This window comes from Macaca nemestrina, chromosome 12, assembly GCF_043159975.1.
Source record: "Macaca nemestrina isolate mMacNem1 chromosome 12, mMacNem.hap1, whole genome shotgun sequence".
Classification (NCBI taxonomy): domain Eukaryota; kingdom Metazoa; phylum Chordata; class Mammalia; order Primates; family Cercopithecidae; genus Macaca; species Macaca nemestrina.
In genome coordinates this window covers 46,536,287-46,558,667 of record NC_092136.1, presented here as the reverse complement: position 1 = coordinate 46,558,667, position 22,381 = coordinate 46,536,287, and the positions used below count along the sequence as shown (strand labels likewise).

Sequence of the window (22,381 nt, the reverse complement as noted above, 5' to 3'; positions counted from 1 at the left end):
AGAGGATATCAGTCACCACAGCCCCGGGGATAAAGGGATGTTTTGCACAAGGGGTAACATCCGTTCCTCCTCCTCCTACTCTTCCCGCAGAATTCCAATCTATCATTTTATTCGGTGCTCTGCCTCTCCTGCCATCATGCCTATTGCCCTTGCTTACAACAATCCACATGTCCAGAAGTCAGATACATCAGCAACTCAGTAGCACTGGGAATGATCCCAGCGCCTTCAGCTTGGGAAATCCTGATTTTGCCATATTTCATGATCTATACAAAGCACAATGCAAAATTGTTTTATATAGAAACTGAGATGAAAGGTAACCATTTGGCCTCAGATGGTGCCACCTTCTGTATCTTGAACAACTTGCAACACAGCTGGCCAGCTTTGTCCATTACCGTGGACACCACTGTATCACTATAATTAGAGCAGCAGCCAACAAGAGATTAAACCAGCGCTCATTCTCCCGTGAAAGCAGAGCTGAGGGGAATGCAGCTTTTCTCACGAGCACAAATAATTTAGTGTGTAGAGTAGGCTGGTGATGGAAGGAGAACAATTATTTAATGTCACCTGTTGAAACTATAAATAAATTTTGGTGAATGGATCCTTTGTCATTGTATTTCCTGTAAAGTCATGAATATTCCAGAGCTAGGCTCTGGATTAAATTGGTCATAAGGATCAATGCTAAGGCCAAGTCTTCCCTATGATTTCAGTTTTTCTCAATTGCCTTTATAACAGCCAACATTTGTAGAGCACTTACTGTACTGCACATCATATATATATATATTTTTTTGTTTAACCCTTTTATTGAATCCTCTATGAAGTGGGTGCGATTACATTTTATAGATGAGAACATGGAAGCTCAAAGTGGTATAGTCTCTTCCTGGGAGGAGGTACAGTCTCTTACTGGGAGGATGCAGACAGTGAACCTCCAAAACCCTTGACTCACCTTGATTCCCCCAAGTGGGCGTATTTGAAAATATCTTTGAAAAAGTAGCTATATGAAGTTTTGAAAGGCCCCGAATCTGTGGCTAGTCCCTGGGCTCTGAACTTAATTTTTGTCAGGGACGATATTGACAAGGAAACATCACTGCCCTTGTCATTGAATGTTTTTGGCTTCAGTTCTTCAATATTCTCTAGCCTGATACTCTCAGCCAATTGCTTAAACTTCCTGAGCCATGTCTACAAAGTGGGATGCTAATCCCTGTTCTGACTACTTCACAAGGCTGTTACAAATCTCAATCTCAGTGGAAGCAAAAGTGTTTTGCAAACTGTATAGAGACAGAAATGAGATTCTTAAATGCAAGTCAACATTTTTGAGCACTTAGCTTGTGTTAGGAACTGTGCTAGGTGCTAGAAATGCAAATACAAATGAATGATATATGGTTGTTTACTCATTCAACAACTGAATATTGAGCAGCTCCCATGCGCCATGTACCCTGCTATTCACTGGCAATGCATCTGTGTCTGAGACAGGCCCAGGTTCTGTGCTCATGGCTTATGGTATGCAGAGAAGATAAATGTTCTCAACCTGAATGCAGCAAAGTAATAATGTTCCACAGGTGCTGTGACAGCAGCACTTCAAAGTGCTATGGGGCACCTAACAGGGCATCCTAACCTGGTCTAGGAGTCCAGGAAGGCCTTCCTGGGGAAGTGATACTTAAGTATCTGCTATGAGCACAGAGACTATGGGGAGATGGGTATATAAATCAATAAATACACAACTATGATAGTAGGATATAGAAGGTGGAGAAGGGAGTCTTGCCACATCTGTATCAGAGTCAAGGTAGATTTATTACCCAATTCTGAGTGTTGCTGTCACAGTTTGGACATAGCCATAAAAAATCTCCATTGATATTTAAATGTATCACTGCAAGGAGATGACTAAGACTCAAAATAGTAGCTACTGAAAGTAGTAGGAATACTTCCTGCTTCACCTTCTCCCTCTCTACACCTCTCTTGCACACACACACGCACACACAGACACACACATAGACACAGAGACACACACACACAAACCCCACCATATTAATCTGGTTAATCTGGCAAGTAAAAAATAAAATGCACACCATGGACTCCTAACCCAGAGAGTAACTGTGGTTCTTAAAATATCTCATGACTAGATCTTGGTGATCTGTATATAAAATGAGTTTTTAATTTTTCATTGTTGAAGCTTTTTCATGAGTAGAAGACAAGAGATTGAGCAAGACTCCTAAGTAATCCCTGTCCATCTCCCAATCCCCAGCCCAGAGCATCTGTGAGTTGGGTTACAGTTAGAAAGCTTAGGCCGCCCAAAGGCTGGCAAGAGAGCCATAGGGGGTCAGAAGAGTTGTCCCAGCCCTATATTCACCACTACTTTGGAAAGTGCATTGTTCAAGTCATTTTCCCTCCCTGAGCCTCAGTTTCTCTTTAGGTAAATGAAGTTGGGAAAGTCCTTTTGAGCTGGTTTTATGACTTTCTGAAGAGGACTCTCTACGCCACTTATCTCCCCAGGCTAAAGTGGGTTCCTGTATTATATTCTTGGCACTTTTCCTTTTTAGCACTTGCCATTGTCTCTAGTTCTTTTTATCTATTTATTTATCTCTATCAGTATTTGCCTCCCTTGGACTGAATTCCAGAAGAGCAGAGGCTGTGGTGTTCACCACTTTACTCATATGTTTAGCCTGGACCTGGCGTATGTTCAGAGCTCAACAAACATTCACTACCTAAAGGACAGCAAGCACTCACACCACCCAGCCCTTCTGGCTTGGTACCACAGAGCATCAGGATTTCACACCTGGTGTTTGTGAGAAGCCCTCTGCTGACAGATGTGTGGGGTTTTGGGACATTCCAAAGGGTTGTTTTGTTGCCGCCATCAAAATTATTACAACCACAAGTCCCTGGTTCAAAAACCACCCCTGTCCTTTCCAAGCGTATGGAAGAAGCGAGGCCAGAATCAAAAGTTTAGTCAGAACAAAGTCAGCTGATGCTCCTATTTTGACAGTGAGGATTAGTAAACCTTAATATGGAATTTTTTAAATCCAATAGTGGTTAAGCATTGTGAAATCAGCACATCTTAGAGTGATTTATAGAGTTGAGCTGCCTTTAATGTCATCTTATAAACCATTTATTTCAATTGGACTCATTTGTTTCTTCATTTATTTCAAAAATGCGTCTTTTTAGCCTTTACCGTGTGCCAGACCTTGTGCAAAACATAATGAGGACAAATGGATGTGCATCAGCAGCCAAGTGGAGGCTGAGTGAAGGAAAGAGGTGGCCAAGTGGAGGAAACAGGATCTACTTAAGAACTGCAAGGCTGACTATAAAAAGTAAATATTTGTGAGCCCATTTGATGAAAGTCTGTCTCTTACTGCTACACACTAGAGTAAACCCCAGGAAGCCACGAAACAGTTTTTTCTGTCTTGCTCAATACTGAATCCCCAGTGCTGAACAGTGCCTGGTCCATAGAAGGAACTCAATCCATGTTTGTAGAATGAGGGAAACAGTGTCACCTAAAAGAGACTTAAAAGTGCTGGGGGAACTGGAAAGGTAAAGTTTAGTCTCAGCTGGGAAATGACATCATCAGAGCTGAGAGGAACTGTAGAGTTTAGTGCTTCCAGCCTCTGTTCTCATCCCTATTTTACAAACAAATAAATTGTCATTAGAGAGGGAAAGTGATTTGCCCAGGGTCGCACAGTGTAGTGAGCTGAATTTTGTCCCCCTTAAATTCGTATGTTGAAGTCTTAACCCCTAGTACCTCAGAATGTAACTTTATTTGGAAATAGAGTCTTTAAAGAGGTAACAATGTTAAAATGGGTCATCAGGGTGCCCGCTTATCCAGTATAACTGGTGTCCTTATAAAAAGAGGAAGTGAAGATATGGCTACACACAAAGAAGGAGACCATGTGAAGACACAGGGGAAGATGGCCATCTACAAGCCAAGGAGAGAGGCCTCAGAAAAAACCAACCCTGTCAACACCTTCATCTCAGGCTTTTAGTCTCCAGAACTGTGGAACAAATTTGTTTAAGCCACTCAGTCTGTGGTACTTTGTTATGGCAGTGCTAGGAAACTAATACACACAGAAAGTGATGGCAAATCTTGAATTAGAAGTCAGGTCTGCTGAATCTCTATCCTTGGCCCTTGGCATGACAGCACCCACCTGGTACTGTCAGTGCCCTCCCCAACACCCACTCCCAAGGATGACAATGGCAATGGTGAGAATAGCTAACATATATATTGTGCCTAGTATGTACAGACCCTCCTCTAGGTACTTCACATACATTAGCTCATTTAATTCTCTTGACAGCACCATGAAGTACTGTACTGTTATTATCTCATTGTTACAGATGAGGAAACCTAAGGAAGGAAACTGAAGGAGGAAAACTTCGTAACCTGCCAAAGGGCATGCAGATACTAAGTGCTGGAGCTGAGATTCCGGCTCAGGCAGTAGGCTCCAGGAGCCTGCTTCTTCTCCCATCATACTATTCTAGTGGGGTATGTCTACCAGCAAAGGTGTCTTCAAAGATGAGAGCTATTGCTGGCAGTTAGAGGCTATCACTGGGTTTGGTTTCATATAGCCATTAGACATGGATATGCTTGATGTGAAATAGTTCACTGGAAGCATAAAACATGAGCGGAGGGAAACCAGGAGCCTGGCTAAAGAGTGGGGTGTTGGGATTTAGTTGCTCCAAAATCTTCCAATGTGTTAGGATATCAGTGCAGAGGCATTGAAACAGATTTTAAGCTTCCCTCAAGTTCTACAACATCTTTTAAATCCGTCTTTGAAAATGAAAGAAACAAACTACTTCAGCCAAAATGCTTGCAGTAAGAAACCTGGGTTTGAATACATTCTTTACTACTTTACTTGCTGAGTGACTAGGGGTTTATGGAATCAGCCTGAACCTCAGTTTCTCCTCCCAGGAGTTGGGGAAAATAACGCCCATCTCGTGGATGAGACATAATGTATGGAAACACTAGCACAGTGACAACAGATTGTAAGTGATGAATAAAGAAAGCTCTTATTAGTTAAGCAAGATGACCAAACCCAAACATTCTTTCTTCTGTGAATCCTCACCCAATGCCTCATCCTAACCTGTTGGAATTAATTGCTTTTTCCTCTGGCTTTCGGTGGAAGTTGCTTGCACTTCTACTTGTCACTCCATTTGTCCGTGTATTAATGACACACCTGTACATCCATCCATCATTCATTAAAATTGTGCTGAGCATTTTCCATGTCCCAGTGCTGTGTTAGACACTGGGAGTTCAGAGATGGATCTGACATGGTTCCTGTCCTCAAAGAGCTTGGGCTTTTGGGGGCAAGCCAGGGCTGATGTACCCGAAGGACACAGACACTAAATCAACAGTAACACATCTACGATTTTATTGTATCATAGCAATATTTTTCATGAGAAAACTCAGCACTTTGTTGGACTTCTAGATATTTATTTTATGATTTAGTATTATTTTTATAAAATAAGGAAGTCATAATGTTTTCAGATCGTTTTCAAATTAGCTTCCGGAAGTCTTAATCTGGTTCCACTTGGCAACAGACACATCTAAGGAACCATTACAAAGAACTGTGTTCAGTGCTGGGCTAGAAAAACCCCAGTGTTTACTCGGGGCTGAGGTAGGAGAGCCCCCACTGCCCCATTGGAGCGCCCCAGTTATCCCTAATGCTTGCTTCATAGACCTTCGAGCTGGACAGAGCTTAAAAATGCCAGCTCCTCCAGTGCCCTCCACAAAGGGTCGTGGAGGTCGGGGGAGGTGCACTTCAAGTGGGAGGCTTTCGCCCACTCCCCGTCCAGCCTGCGCCGTAGAACTCATTTTTTGTTTCATGTGAGGAAGCAGAACCCCAGCCGGTAGAGGTGACTTGCCCAAGATCACACAAATGGAATGGAAAACATTTAAATAGCTAACATCTATTGATTCCTTTTTATATGTGACGCACTGGCTGAGAGGCTTTACATGCGTTTTCTCATTTAATCCTCCTGATAATTCCATGAAGTAGGTACCCTTATTTTCCTCATTTCATAGATGAGAAAACTGAGGTAAAATAAGAGACTTTCACAAGGTCATCTAGCAGTTAAGTAGCCAAGTCCAGATTTGCTCTCAATAGATGGTGGTTGACGTTGGAATAACAGTCTGATCCTGACCCCGGGCGCACATCTGGGGACCGTGGCACGTGGGGCTGGGGCGCTTGGTCCTGGGCTGGGGCTGGGGGAGCAACAGGCACTCGCGGGCTGGAGGTGGAACCTCTGGCGAACTATTCACAGCGGGTTTCCCTGGAGGTGAGAAAGTCCCGCCCCTAGCCGATGGAGCGCTGGGATTGGTTCTCCGGGACCGATTGACGGCTCAGGGCACGAGCGGGGACCGCAGCGGCGGAGGTGAGGGCGCCAGCAGGAAGTGGGAGAGGAGGCAGCCCAAGGCGGGCTGGCGGGCTGGCTGCAGTCGCTACTCGCCTAGTAACCTCAGCCGCTGTGGGTTCCTGGGGAGATGGAGGGGCCGGGGCTGGGCTCGCAGGTGAGTGCGACCGGGCGGTGGCTGTCCTGGGGGCCAGGAGAGCGACTGCAGCTGTGAAGGAAAGGACGGTGTGGGTGAGAGGCCGCTCGGTGAGGGGGTTTCGGGAGCGGCGGGGCCTGCGTCTGGGAAGCGGGAGCCTGGAAACACCAAGAATGATGCTGGAAATTCTCTCTGAGGTGACTGGGAAGGAAAGGCAAGGACTGACGGGTGAGGGCCCGAGCCGGCCCCTCCAGCCTCCATCCCTGGCCAGGGCGCCCCCTGGGGCCGGTACCCGGAGCCTGGCGGGGACATCTATGGGCCTGGGGAGGGGAGGATGGCCCTTCCCGGGAGAGGTGTCAGGTTACACACCTGATTCGGACCCTGAAGTCGGAGCGGTTCTGTTGATTTCTTTTTCAGCCCTGGCGCCTTGGCACCCGCCTCCACCCCACCCAGTCCAGTTTTCGCTTCTGTTTCCGTATCCTTGCTTACTCCTTGAAAGAATTAAGGCTGCTTGTTTAGGATGGAGGAAAGGGGCGTGGAGAGGGGAGGTACACATGGGGATCTGCAAAATCTCAAAGGACAATATTCCGTGGAGGAGGTGTTGTATAAAAGCCAGACGGAGTTCCAAAGAAGTGAAGCGGGCCGATCGGGGAAGTTACAGGAGGTAGATGTTGGCTCCAAGAGAACGAGATTTTTGTGCTTTTTGCTTATGGCCCTTTCCTAGTGCCTAGAGTACTGACTGGTATATTGTAGACGTTCACTTAATATTTATTGAATAAATGCTGAATTTCCAGATTCAGCCAGTTTTAGTGAGTGCATAACCCGTGCCAGATGCTTTCATATGCATTATTTTATTCCAGAATTGAAGCATCCTTAAGATATTATCCCCATGTACAGATGAGAACACTGAAGCTCTCTTCAGTTGGAACGAGTTAGGCGGTAGATTCTCAGTTTGGGATAATTGGATTAGTTGATCTGTAAAAACATTTTTCAGTCCCGAGAGTGTTCCTCATGCTCTCCCTTTCCCTTCTTTCAGCAAGGTCTTGTATAGGTTTAAGTGAGGGACAAGATGTCTGGGGAGATGTCAAGGTGTTCTTACTGGTTGTTCTTGCATTTTGACAGGAAAATAAATAGTTCTCAGGCAGACTGGATTTTACCAAAGGGTGTTGAATCTTCACATGGAAACAGCGCCTCATTCTTTTTCTCAGAGAGGCTCAAAGAAAAGTTGGTAGAAGTAACTATTATGTCTTAATTACTGCCACTTATTTACAAAAGCCTTCAAGTGCTTAAAGTTCCTCTCTCGTGCTGAAGGGAAGATTAGCCTTGTCCCAGTTCCGTGGCCTATAGAGAGAGAATGATTCGGTGGTTGAATTTAGTAGGGAAAGGTAGAGACATCATTGTTGTTGTTAATAGTAATTGCTCTTGTTAACTTTTTCAATAATGTGAAGAGCTTACCTATATATACTGCTTTGCAGTTTGCAAAATACTTCCCCATTTTTGATCCTCACTATAATCCTTTGAGGTGGGGAGAAATGATTATTCTGATTTTAAAGATGAGAACTGGATTTTAAAGCTCAGAAAACTTGAATCACTTGCTACAAGTCAAATAGCTGCTAAGTGATAGAGCCAAGACTTCAGTCATTCATTCAGCAAATGTGTTTTGAATGTCTGCCTGGCACCGTTTTAGGTGCTGTGATAAATTAGTGAACAAAACGGACAAAAACATTACTGTTCTCATTGAATTTGGTTCTTTTGATTCCAAGATCAGTGCTGTTGGATTTTTGCCAGGATTTGCCTATAGGATCAGGTCTCCAGTTTCCTTTCTGACCTCATCTTTTTTTTTTTTTTTTTAAGACAGTCTCTGTCACCAGGCTGGAGTGCAGTGGCACGATCTCAGCTCGCTGCAATCTCCGCATCCCAGGTTCAAGAGATTTCCCTGCCTCAGCCTCCTGAGTAGCTGGGACTATAGGCGCGGACCACCACGCCCTACTAATATTTTGTATAGTAAAACGGGGTTTCATCATGTTGGCCAGGATGGTCTCGATCTCCTGACCTCATGATCCGCCTGCCTCAGCCTCCCAAAGTGCTGGGATTACAGGCGTGAGCCACCACGCCCGGCCTGACCTCATCTTTTACTACTTTCATGCTTGCCCCGTCATCCCCAGCCACACCAGCCTTACTATTTGCTCTGCCTGAAATGCTGTTTCCTTGTGTGCCCACTTGGTTTATTCCCCCACCTCTTTAAAGTCTTGACACAAGTGACACCTCCGTGTGGCGTTCTGTGACCCGCATATTTAAAATTGCAAACTTTTTCCATCATCAGCACTACCAGCAACGCTCCCTGGCCTCCTTCCTTGCTTTAGATTTCTCCTCAGCATTTAACACCATTTAATGTACTTATTGGTCTTGTTTATTGTTTCTTTCTCCTCCACTGAATGTTAGTGCTATAAGGACAGTGATTTTTATCTGTTATGTTCACTGTTGTGTGCCTGGCATCTGGAACAATGCCCAGCACTGGTGAGTACCTGTAAATACTTGTCAATGAATGAACTTGGAAACTAAACTCTGGAACTTCTGTTAATGAGAACTTTAATGACATGAGAACTTTTAATGACTGTCACATATTTCTCTCTCAGTCGCTCCTTCTCTCTCACTCTCTTTTTATTTGATAATCTGGCAGGATAATGACTGTCATTGGAGTTTGAGTGTGGTTTTCTAGATCTTGATTTTGGCTTAAATTAATGCCCACTGTAACTTTAACAATTCTTGTATATAATTTAGAAAAATAATCGCATTTGTGACATCTCTGTGTGAGAAGTATTACACGATCCCTCAGAACTTAAAGATGCTGTAGTTATCTATTGTGTAAGAAACCACCCCAAAACATAGTGGTATGAAACAGCCTTTGTCATGCTCATGGACTCTGTGTGTCAGGGACTTGGACAGACTGCAGCAGGGTTGGTTTGTTTCTGTTCCACCATGTCTGGAGCCTCAGCTGCAAAGACTCATAAGCTGGAGATGACTTGAGAGCCGGTGCTGGTATCTACGAGTCTTCATTTACATCTGGCAGTTAAGTTCCAGTAGAGACACCTACACGTGGCCTGTGCCTGTGCACAGTATAGTGGCTGAGTTCCATTAGTGACCATCTAATGGAAGAGCCAGGAAGAAGAAACTGCCAGTTTCTAAGGCGTGGGCCTGCAAACTGGAACAACATCACTTCAAAATATATTATTAGTGAGGTAGTCACAGAGCTCAGAGTCAAGAGGAAGGGACATAGACCTTTACCTCTTGATGGAGAAGTAGCAAATAATTTTGAGGCTATGTTGTAAAAATTACCACAAATGTATTCATATGTCTGTTAGATAATTTTCATAATATCTTGTTCTGCTTTTCACTCTTCTGTGGAGGACAGTGAGCTAGCTACATATCTCTTTCTTGTCATCCCTCTTTTTTCCCTCTTTAAATTTTTTTTCCCCTGTGTATCTTAATTAAAACAACAACAATAAAAAAAAACATATTATTCTACTATCTTGAGGCAGTTGTAGACTGGAATCCTAGGAAGACTAGAGGAAGTAAAATGGAATGGAATCATAGAATACTTGGAGCTGGAAGGCTTTTCAGTATTACCTAGTTGAGAGATTCTTAAACTGGCATATAGGATAAGCTTCAGGGCATTAGTGAATATCTTGGAATTAGTGAACATCTTGAAAAGTTAGTTTACATGTGCAGTTGTGCATTTCTCTTAAGTAGAGAGGCCTTAATTTTGGAAACATTTTCAAAAAGGTCCATGACATTTGGAAGGTTTGAGAACCATTTATCTAGTCTAGCCCTTTAACTTTTCCCATGAATTCAAGACTCAAAAATAATAACTTACTTTCCAAAGGTTCATAGCAAGTTAGCAGAGCCCAGGTGTCAGGGCTCCTGATGCAGTGCATTTTCACTGCTACTCAGCCATGATAGGATCTTGTTTGATTGTTTGCTGCCACTTGGAGTCCACCCATTCTTTAGTTCAAGGTCTGAGGAGTAGTCTGTATTTTACTCTGCTCTGAAAATGGAGAAGGGAGTATATCCCTAAGTAGAATATAAGTTCCTTGAAAACCAAGGACCTTGTCTGTTGTTCATTGCCATATCGCTGTGTCTACAATAGTGCCCAGCACATAGTAGGCATTCAGTAAATGTCTAGAATGAATGAATTATGGAAGGAATTGTGTCTTATTCATCTTTTATCCCCGATTACCTACTTCTGTGATTTGTATAGGTGTGCTTTATATTTCCCTGAATGAATAATTAATGAAAACTCTTGGGAGTTGGCTGGCATTGTAAGAATTTGCTTAGTCTGTTTTGTTACCTTAACATTGTAGGCAGCCATGTAGCAGTTAAACTTCTTTATCCATATAGTGTGTTCATGCAGTACAGTCTTTACCAGTTCCCAAGTCAATAATGACTATTGTAACAGCTTGGCTTAGGACCATGTAACATGAGACTACTTAGAAGGAGCTTTATGGGTGTATTGATCTGTCTCTTTCCTTTTGCAAATGTAGAAATGAGCCAAAAATAGAGTAGATGATTCGCCACTATCATACAGCCAATGTGGCTGTACTAGGAATCTGGTTATTTGGCCTGTGTCATCAGTGCAATCAGGAGAGATTAGGCTGAGAGTATACTGTGGAAGCAGAGACTCAATGTGTCTTCTTCCCCATCTTTTGAGACTGAAGGTTGCCTGTCTCCTTCTCTGCCATGTCCTTGCCCTCCTTTTCTTGACCTTGCTTCACAGAAAACTTGACAGAAAATAAAAATTTCAGCTCTCTTCTGTTTGAACATGGGGATAGGAGCCGGCTGCCAATTTCATGTTGTCATGGATCATGTTATTGTAAGATTTGACAATGTATTTCTAAATTATATTCATTAACTAATAGCTCAGTATATGCTCATGGCAAGATTTGAATTAAAGATAGTGGTTATAAATCTGCATCAATTTAGCCTTTGACAATTTCGAATTTTTTCCGAGGGGGTACTGACTTGTCAGATTGGATTAGATCATCTTTGTTTATACTTCATGTGTCTGATGAAGAGTTCCTGATCTGCTATTTTCTTATTTGCTTGTGCTTATTATTATTATTATTATTGTTATTATCTCAATTCGTGGCTTCTTTGTAGAAATCAGCTTAAGCTACTTGCTCATTTTGGGAGACGTAATTTAGTTAAACTTTAACAATATAATTTGAAAATAATCCAATGTATTTTGTAAAATGCTGAAGGTCCTACTGTCAACTCTCTGTGGAAGCTTTCTCTGCCCCCAGGTTACCTTGTAAACAGAGTATAAGGAGTGACCTGCTTGGCATACCAATAAATGAGACTGCCATTGTTAAAAATTAGTAAAACTTTCCTGCCAGCAGAGGTGTGCTAAAAAGAAAAAATAAATTTGGTAAAGCTTTAAAAACTCAAATTCGTAAATTTTATTTTTCCTTTTTAAGTAAAAAGATAAAAGGTTATTATAATAGAAGCTTTAACTTTTTCTCATATTACCTAGTGGGTTACTGCATATATGGCCTTCAGTGTACCTTCCTCACTTTGTAGATGATTGACTTCAAACATAAGCTTTGAATATAGTCATTTTTAGGTTTTACTTTGATCTGGATTTGGGTAAACAATGATGACATGAACAAAATATATCTCCTGTTTTCTAGTTTCTTATAATTGCCATTTAATCATATATATCACGTATTGCTTGCTATTATTATTTTACTCTGTCTCTGACATATCTCCCTTATTAGACTTAAATTCCTGGAGGAGAGACACCCATGTCTTCTATGCCCTTAGCATAATTGTACATCATAAATACACAGTAATTAATTGCCTACTAAACAAATGCTCTTAATTGTGGATAATCTTCACATTAAAACATGTAAATCTCCTCAATTTTATACGTGAAAAATAAAGCTGATGTCCTTAATGCCTTAACACAGTATAAGAAGCAACAAATTTGTATCTAGAATGACTCCATTTTCCCTGATGAAAAATCTGTGTATAAACAAAGGGTCAGGGTCGGGTGTGGTGGCTCATGCCTGTAACCTCAGTGCTTTGGGAGGCCAAGGTGGAAGGATAACTTGAGGTCAGGAGTTTAAGACCAGTCTGGGCAACATAATGAGACCTGTCTACAGAAGAATAAAAAAATCAGCAGGGTGTGGTGGTGCTTGCCTATAGTCCTAGCTACGAGGGTGGGTCAGGTGGTAGGATCACTTGAGCCCAGCAGATAGGGCTGTAGTGAGCTTTGATGGTGCCACTGCACTCCAGCCAGGGTGACAGGTAATACCCCGTCTCAAAAACAAAACAAAAAAGGGTTAATCTTTCTAACCTACAAAGAGAAACAGATATGTACAATTCATTAGAAAAATAAGTAGACTATGAAAAGGCAATCCACAAAAGAGAAAATATGGAGAGCCAATATACCTAACAACAACAACAACAACAAACAAAGCACTCAGAGTCATTAGCAACTAGGGGAGTACAAATGAAAAATAGGATGCCATTTTTAGCCATCAGATTGTCAAGGTTGTAAAAAGATTGATAATATTCGGTTCTGGGAAGTTTTGTAGGGAGAAAGAACATGTATATACATTGCTGTTGGAACTGTGAATTGGGGAGAGTATTTGGTCAGAATCTATTTATATTTAAAATGCACGTTTTTTGACTCAACAGTCCTACTTTGGGGAATCAATCCTATAGAATTAGAATGCCCAGGGTATTGATTGGATTGCGTATAGATGTGAAAGGCTGAAATCAACCTGTGTCTCTAACCAAAGGGGAATGGTTGAATGAATTATGCTATATCTATATACAATGGAACAATAGTGAAATATTACTGAACTGTAGGACTGTACATGATATATTGTTACATGAGAAAAGCAAGTTGAAGAATAATGTATATAATGTGATCCTATTTGTTCAGTAAGTATAAGAAGGAAATGATTAAAAATGTGTGTGTATGTGTATATATAGCACAATATTATATATGTTAAAATATATATACATAATGAGGGAAGATGCACCCAACTGTTATACTGGTTATCTCTGGTGGTACAGTATTGGAGAGGAAATAGTCCAGATTGTTAACCCCGTATTCACTTCTGTATTGCTAGATCTTTAAAATTAATTTGTATCATTCTATAGTTTAAAAATCTAGTAAAAATTTTTTTTATATAAAAATACACTGATTTTTTTTTGTCAATCTTAGCTGTACTTTTTGTTACACCTGTTACTTACTGAAATTCTAGAAATTTTGAGTATAGTTCAACTCTTTTCCTCAACCCTTTGCCTTCTTCCAATTGAATATACTTACCATGACATCAGGAAAAGCATCCTAAAGTAATGTTTTTAATTTACATTTCAATCTAACTACCTACATGTTTATTTTTAACTGTGTGTGATTCTGTGTGTGTGTATGTACGGGGGTATTGATTATTTACCAGATAAATCAGAATTTACCTATTCAGAAAAGCAGGTGGACTGAAGAAGAAAAAGACCGGAATTCAAAAACCACCAAATCAGTAGCTGATTTACTTTTTTTCTCTCTGATTTGCCCCTAGCTTTGACTTGAGCCCTGGAAGTAAGCATCAGTGCAGACAGCGAGTGCTCTATGAGAAGCTATCTAGTTAAAGCTCAAGGAGCCGCAAAGGGATTTCCTGGCAGCACAAGCACCAGAAACACTGAGGGAGAACTTTCTTCTCTGAACAGAGGAATTGTGACCCCAAGACAGTAGTTTTTAGACGTGACACCAAAAGTACAATCCATAAAAGAACAAATTGATAAATTGGACTTTTTTAAAATTTAAAACTTCTGCTCTATAAAACAGACTTTTAAGAGATGGGAAGGTAAGGTACAGACCAGGAGAAAATATCTGCAAATCACGTATCTGACAAAAGACTTGTATCTAGAATATATAATATAAAGAACTCTCAAAACTTAACTGTAAGAAAACAAACAGCTCAATTGAAAAATGGACAAAAGACTTGAACAGACACTTCACCAGAGAAGATATACAGATGGCAAATAAGCACGTGAAAAGATGCTCAACTTCATTAGCTGTTAAGGATATACAAATTAAGACCATGATGAGATGCCCCTATACATCTATTAGACTGACAGTCCCAAGTGCCGGTGAGAATGCAGAACAATTGTAACTCTCATAGTTGTTAGTGGCAATGCAAGGTGGTATAGCCAGTCTGGAAAATAGATTAGCAATTTCTCATAAATTTAAATATACCTAACATATGGGCAAGCAGTCTTACTCTCAGAGAAATGAAAGCATGTTCTCACAAAAGTTTGTCCATGAATATTTTTAGCAGCTCTATTTATGATTGCCAAAAGCTGGAAAACAACCCACGCAGATTGTTTGGATAGATTAACTGATGCACCGATATAGTGGGATACTACACAGCAATAAAAAAGAAGGAATTATTGATAACATACAACAACTTGAGTAAATCTCAGCACCATTGTGCTGAGTGGAGGAAGCCCCTCCTAAAAGGTTGTGTACTGTATAATTCCACTATATGACATTCTGGGAAAGACAGAATTAATGACAACAGATCAGTGGTTGCCAAGACTTGGTTGGGGTTACAGGAGGGTGTGACTATAAAGGATGATAGTGGTGGTTACATGACTCTATACATGTGTTAAAATTCATAGAGCTGTATACCAAAGTTAATTTTACTGTAAATTAACTTTTTAAAAACAGTGCCCTTCAAAATAACCCCTTGAGGGGTTATGGACTCATTTAAGTAAAACTGAAAATTTTAAAACTTTCTTTTAAAAACTTTTGTTTTAGGTTTGGGGTACATGTGCAGGTTTGTTATATATACAAACTTATGTCATGGGGGTTTGTTGTATAGATTATTTCATTACGCAAGTATTAAGCCTAGTACCCAGTAGTTATTTTTTCTGCTCTTCTCCCTCCTCCCACCCTCCACCCTCAAGTATACCCCAGTGTCTGTTGTTCCCTTCTTTTTTTTTTTTTTGCAATGGAGTCTTGGTCTGTCACCCAAGCTGGAGTGCAGTGGTGTGATCTCGGCTCACTGCAACCTCCACCTCCCATGTTCAAGCGATTCTCCTGCTTCAGCCTCCCGAGTAACTGGGACTACAGGCACAAACCACCACCCTGGCTAATTTTTTTTTTTTAAAGTAGAGATGGGGTTTCACCATGTTGACCAGGCTGTTCTTGAACTCCTTACCTCAAGTGATCTACCTGCCTTGACCTCCCAAAGTGCTGAGATTACAGACATGAGCCACCATGCCCAGCCTGCTGTTCCCTTCTTTGTGTTCATGAGTTCTCATCATTTAGCTCCCAGTGAGAACATGCAGTATTTTGTTTTCTGTTCCTGCATACGGATAATAGCCTCCAGCTCCATTCGTATTCCTATAAAAGACATGATCTCATTCTTTTTTATGGCTGCATAGTATTCCATGGTTTATATGTACTACATTTTATTTACCCAGTTTGTCACTGATGGGCATTTATGTTGATTCCATGTCTTAGCTATTGTGAATAGTGCTACAGTCAACATTCACATACATGTGTCTTTATGGTAGAATGATTTGTAGTCCTCTGGGTATATACCCAGTAATGGAATTGCTGGGTTGAATGGTAGTTCTGCTTTTAGCTCTTTGAGGAATCGCCATACTGCTTTCCGCAATGGTTGAACTAATTTACACTCCCATCAACAGTGTATAAGCATTCCTTTGTCTCTGTAACCTTGCCAGCATCTCTTATTTTTTTGACTTTTTAATAATAGCATTCTGACTAGTGTGAAATGGTATCTCATTGTGGTTTTGATTAGCATTTCTCTAATGATCAGTGATGTGATTAAGCTTTTTTTCATATGCTTATTGGCTGCATGTATGTCTTCTTTTGAAAGTGTCAGTTCATGTTCTTTACCTACTTTTTAATGGGGTTTGTTTTTCTCTTGTAAATTTAAGTTCCTTATAGATGCTGGATGTTAGACCTTTGTCGGATGCATAGTTTGCAAATATTGTCTCCCATTTTATAGGATGTCTGTTTACTCTGTTGATAGTTTCTTTTACTGCGCAGAAACTCTTTAGTTTAATTAGATCCCACTTACCAATTTTTGCTTTTGTTGCCATTGCTTTTGGTATCTTTGTTATGAAATCTTTGCCCATTCCTATATCCAGGATAGTATGTCATAGGTTTTTTTCTAGGCTTTTTATAGTTTTGGATTTTACATTTAAATCTTTGATCCATCTTGAGTTGATTTTTGTATATGGTATAAGGAAGGGGTCCAGCTTCGATTTTTCTGTATATGGCTAGCCAGTAATCCTAGCACCATTTATTGAATAAGGAGTCTTTTCCCCATTGCTTGTTTTTATCAACTTTGTTGAAGATCTGATGGTATAGGTGTACAGCCTTGTATCTGGGCTCCCTATTCTATTCCATTCGTCTATGTGTCTGTTTTTGTACCGGTATCAAACTGTTTTGGTTACTATAGCGCTATAGTATTGTTTGAAGTCAGGTAATGTAATTCCTCCAGCTTTGTTCCTTTTGCTTAGGATCGCCTTGGCTATTCAGGCTGTTTTTTGGTTCCATATGAATTTTAAAATAGTTTTTTCCTAGTTCTGTGAAGAATGTCTTTGGTAATTTGATAGGGATAACATTAAATCTGTAAATTGCTTTGGGCAGTATAACCATTTTCATGATACTGATTCTTCCTATCCGGGAGCATGGGATGTCTTTTCCTTTGTTTGTGTCTTCTCTGATTTATTTGAGCAGTGCTTTGTAATTCTCATTGTGGAGGTCTTTCACCTCCCTGATTAGCTGTATTCCTAGGTATTTTATTCTTGTTGTGGCAGTTGTGAATGGGCTTGCCTTCCTGATTTGGCTCTAGGCTTGATAATTGTTGTATAGGAATGCTAGCGATTTTTGTACGTTGATTTTGTATCCTGAAACTTTGCTGAAGTTGTTTATCAGCTGAAGGAGCTCTTGGGCCAAGACTATAGGGTTTTCTAGATAGAGAATCATGTTATCTGCAAACAGGGATAGTTTGACTTCCTGTCTTCCTATTTGGATGCCCTTTATTTCTTTGTCTTGCCTGATTGTTCTGGAGAGGACTGCGAATACTGTGTTGAATAGAAGTGCTGAGAGCAGGCATCCTTGTCTTGTAAAAACTTTATTTAAAATTAAAAATTTCTAAAAAATTTAAAAACTGTCTTTTAAAAATGAAATTTAAGAAACTTTCATTCTTAAAACTTTTTGGAACTCTTGGAGAATTGACTTTGACACATTATTTCAAATATCTTCAGTTTTTTATTCTCAATTGTGTATTCATCCTTAGAGAATGATTTTCTTTTTAAACTGGAAACTTCACAGAAATAGGTTTGGTGATAAGGTAGGTGAAAGCTAGGTAACTTTATTGATGGTAAAAAGCAAGATGAGGTTATAAAATAATAAGTCAGTTTTCATTTGTAGCAATTTTCTACATACAGTTATACATCCCATAATGTTTCGATCAATGCCAGACCACACATACGATGTTGATCAGAGCAGTAGTTTATACCATATAGCCTAAGTGTGTAATAGGCTATACTGCCTAGGTCTTTGTAAATACACATTGTGATATTTGCACAAGAATGAAATGGCCTAAATATTTGTTTCTCAGAATATATCCTCATTGTTAATGAAAGCATGGCTATATTTGATGTGACCCTTCCACTGAACACACCAAAAAATGCAGGATACAGTATAAAAGCATTTAAAGTATTTTACCTTTTTGATGCTAGTGTAAACTTTTTTTTAAAGATGCCTTAGGATTTTCTATGCATATGATCATGTTTTTGCAAGTAAAAATGGATTTACTTCTTTTCTAATCTGTATGCATTTTTATTATTTTTCCTACTTTATTATGCTATCTGGTACTTTAGTACAGTGTTAATTAGAAGTGGTGATAATGAGCATCTTTGCTTTGTTTCCAGTCTTGGAGTAAAAATGGTCTTGTACCATTAAATGTGATGGTAGCTGTAGATTTCTTGTAAATGTTCTTTATCAGATTGAGGAGGTTCCCTTCTTTCCCTTGTATTGAAAGATTTTACAAATTTTGTCATATGCTTTGCATAAATAATTTTCATATAAAGAATTTTGTTAAATGCTTTATTCTATGATGAATATATATTTTTTACTGTTGTATATATTTGAATATATATTTTATTCTGTTAATATGAATATTCACCTTATTCATTAATATGGTAGGTTGCATTGATTTATTTTGAAATGTTTAAGCTAGGTTGTGATGTGTAGTCTTTTTTATATATTACTGGATTCACCTTACTAATATTTTGTTTAGGATTTTTATATCTATGTTCATAAGGGATACTGGGCCTATAGTTTTCTTTACTTGTAATGTCTTTGTTGGTTTTGGTATGGAGTGATTCTACCTCGTAAAATGAGCTGGGAAGCATTCTCTCTTCTGTTTTCTGACGGAGTATTATTTTTTCCCTAGATATTTGATAGGGTTAACCAGTTAAGTTATATGGGCCTGGAATTTTTTATGAGAAAGGTTTTCATTATGAATGAAATTTATTTAATAGATACTATGTTATTTATTACTTTTAAGATCCATTTTGATAATGTGTGTCTTTTAAGGTGTTTGTATATTTCACTTAAGTTGCTAATTCATTGACATAAAGTTGTTCAAAATATTCCCTTTTTATCCTTTCAAAATTTGCAGGCTCTTGTAGTGATGTCTGTTTTTTAAACCTGGTATTTGTCATTGATAACTTTTTCATTTTTCTTGATCAATCTGATCAAAGGTTTCTCACTTTTATTGACTTATTCTTTCTAGAGAACCAGATTTTGGCTTCAATGATTTTCTGTATTGTTTCTCTGTTTTATAGTTTCACAAATGCCTTCTATTTTTATATTCTTCTCGTTGTATCCACTTTGAGTATAATTTTCTTTCTCTAGATTATTAACATGAAAGCTTAGATAACTTACTGTAGGCTCATTTTTTTTTTTTTTTTTTTTCCCTAATGTAAGCATTTAAAGCTACAAATTCCCTGTAAACACTGCTTAGGCTGCATACTAAGCTCTTTAAACTGTTGTGCTTTTGCTTTCTGGCTTGCCTTATGTCTGATGAGAAGTCTGAGTGTATTCTTATCTTTGGCTCTTTGAACATACATGTCTGTTTCTTCCAGACTTTTTTTTTTTTTTTTTGAAAGGGAATCTCGCTCTGTCGCCCGGGCTGGAGTACAGTGGTGCGATATCGGCTCACTGCAACCTCAGCCTCCTGGGCTCAGTGATTCTTCTACCTCAGCCTCCCGGGTAGCTGGGACTGCAGGTGCGCGCCACCATGCCCGGCTGATTTTTTTTTTTTTTTAGAGTCTCGCTCTGTCGCCCAGGCTGAAGTGCAGTGGCGCCATCTCGGCTCACTGCAAGCTCCGCCTCCCGGGTTCACACCATTCTCCCGCATCAGCCTCTGCAGTAGCTGGGACTACAGGCGCCCACCACCTCGCCCAGCTAGTTTTTTGTATTTTTAGTAGAGATGGGGTTTCACCATATTGGCCAGGCTGGTCTCGAACTCCTTACCTTGTGAACTGCCTGCCTTGGCCTCTCAAAATGTCCAGACTGATTTTAAGATCTCTTTATTACTGGTTTTTAGTGATTTGGTCATGATATGTCTTGGTGTAGGATTTCAGGGCTTATCCTACTTGGGATCCATCAAACTTCTAGTTACTGTGAGTTTATAATTTTCACCAAATTTGGAAGATTTTTGACTATTACTTCTTCAAATATTTAAAAAAAAAAACTTTTTTCCTTTTCTGGAACTCCAGTTATACATCTTCAGTCACCTTCTCTCTGTGCTGCATTTTGGATAGTTTCATTGTTGTTTCTTCAATTTAAATGGCCTTTTCTTCTATACTGTTTAATTTGCTGTTAATCTCATCTGGTGTAATTTGTATTTTAGAGATTGATTTTTTTTCTCTCTCTTTTGAGATAGAGTCTCACTCTGGTGCCAGGCTAAAGTGCAGTGGTGTGATCGTGGCTCACTGCAACTGCCTCCCAGATTCAAGTGATTCTCCTGCCTCAGTCTCCTGAATATCTGGGATTACAGGCATGTGCCACCATGCCCGGCTAATTTTTGTATTTTTAATAGAGATGGGGTTTCACCATATTGGTCAGGCTGGTCTTGAACTCCTGACCTCAAGTGATCTGCCCACCTTGGCCTCCCAAAGTGCTGGGATTACAAGGAGGTTGATTTTTATCCGCAGATATTCTAATCAGATCTTTTGTCATATCTTCAATTTCTTTGCTCATTTTGTTAATGTTTTCCTTTAAATACTTATACATACTTATATTAGCTGTTTTAATGTCTTTTTCAGCTAATTTTGTCATCTTTATAGTTTCAAGGTCTGGTTTTCTTCTGGCTGGGGCTATGGATCACATTTTTCTTACTTCTTGGCATGTTTAGTGAGTTTTGATTTGATAGTGGACTTTGTGAATGCATGTTGATGAGTATCTGGTATTTGATGCCTTTCTTTAAAGACTATTGAATATTGTTTGGCAGGCAGTAAAGTTAATGTTGCTCAATTTGAGTCCTTTGAAGTCTGATTTTAGGCTTCTCTAGAGTGGTTCTGGGGTAGCCTTTATTCCAGATACAGTTCAGCACTACTTCTAAGGTGTGGCCCTCTGATATCTCCACTGAATAACCCAAGGGGTCATCAAAGACTCTCCGCTTTGGCTGATCAGAATTTGAACATCTTCCTGCTACGTATAAACTCCAGTAATTGTTCAGTTTACAAATCTCCAGTCATTTTTTGCCTATACTTGTCAAGTTTCCCTCTATACATTGCTTGTCCTAGTACTCTGCAAAGACTCAATGGGCCTCCTATACAGATTTTTTGGAGCCCCTTGGAATGTGCCCACAACTGCCAGCTATCTCAGCCTCTCTGATCTCAAATTTCTGTCTCCTCAATTTAGCAAGGCTTCTGGGCTCTAAAACAAAGTGTTTTCGTCTCAGTGCACATGATTGCAAAATTTCTGGGATGATGGGGCTCACCTTGTGTTTTCTTTTTCCTCATATCTTGGCAATCACAGTCTTACTGTTCTCATTGTCCAATGTCTGAATACAGTTTACTTCATATATTTTGTTCACTTTTCTAGGTTTCTTTAATGATTGTAGAGCAACAGAAGCACTCATACCCCGCAGGGGAAAGTTTAACTGTTACAACCATTTTGAAGATGAGTTAAGCCTATCTTCAAAGCCAACAGTTCCACTTCTAGATATATGCTTTTCAGAATTGTTTACATGTATATATATATACCTAGAGACATGTACAAGAATGTGCATAGCAATGTATTTTTTTATAATAGCCCCAAACTGGGAACAATCCAAATATCCAGCCATAGTAAAATAGATAAATTAATTGTAGTATGTTACTGTATTGGAATGTTCTACAGCAATGAAAATGAACCTGTTGTAGCTTTCATAACAACATGGATGAGGCTTGTAAGTCTAATGTTAATGAAAACAAATGATAGAGAATACATATGATAGATTCCATTTGTACAAAGATTAAAAAAATGTAAAGCTGAACTGTACTTTTTAGAGTTGCATACATTAGAGATAAAACTATAAAGAAAAGCAAAAAGTGATTATAACTGAAGTCAGGAAACTGTTCTTTTAGTGTGGGGATATGGTGGAGCATAGCATGTGTCCAGGCAGTCTTCTAAGGTGCTGGCCCAGTTCTATATCTTGACTTAGGTAGTGGTTTCATGGAAGTTCATTTTATATTTATTCTTTACTCTTTACAAAAGAAGAAGTCCATATATATATATACACATATATGTTTTATATACTTCACTCTATATAATAAATCATAATATTTTCAGATATTCAGAGTATA

At 39.6% G+C, this 22,381-nt stretch overlaps 1 protein-coding gene across 2 annotated transcripts in view; it reads left to right on the top strand.

Annotated features, from left to right (window-relative positions):
* The first annotated feature begins 6,364 nt into the window (after positions 1 to 6,364).
* LOC105486997 (zinc finger DHHC-type palmitoyltransferase 13) overlaps positions 6,365 to 22,381 on the top strand; it is a 53,215-nt gene continuing 37,198 nt past the window's right edge. Inside the window, exon 1 of one of the 2 annotated variants that reach the window (XM_071074976.1) lies at positions 6,365 to 6,493. In XM_071074976.1, the coding sequence (XP_070931077.1) occupies positions 6,467 to 6,493 (27 nt within the window). In that variant the 5' untranslated portion in view covers positions 6,365 to 6,466. The remainder of the gene's footprint in view (positions 6,494 to 22,381) is intronic. The other variant, XM_071074977.1, reaches the window with a different exon arrangement.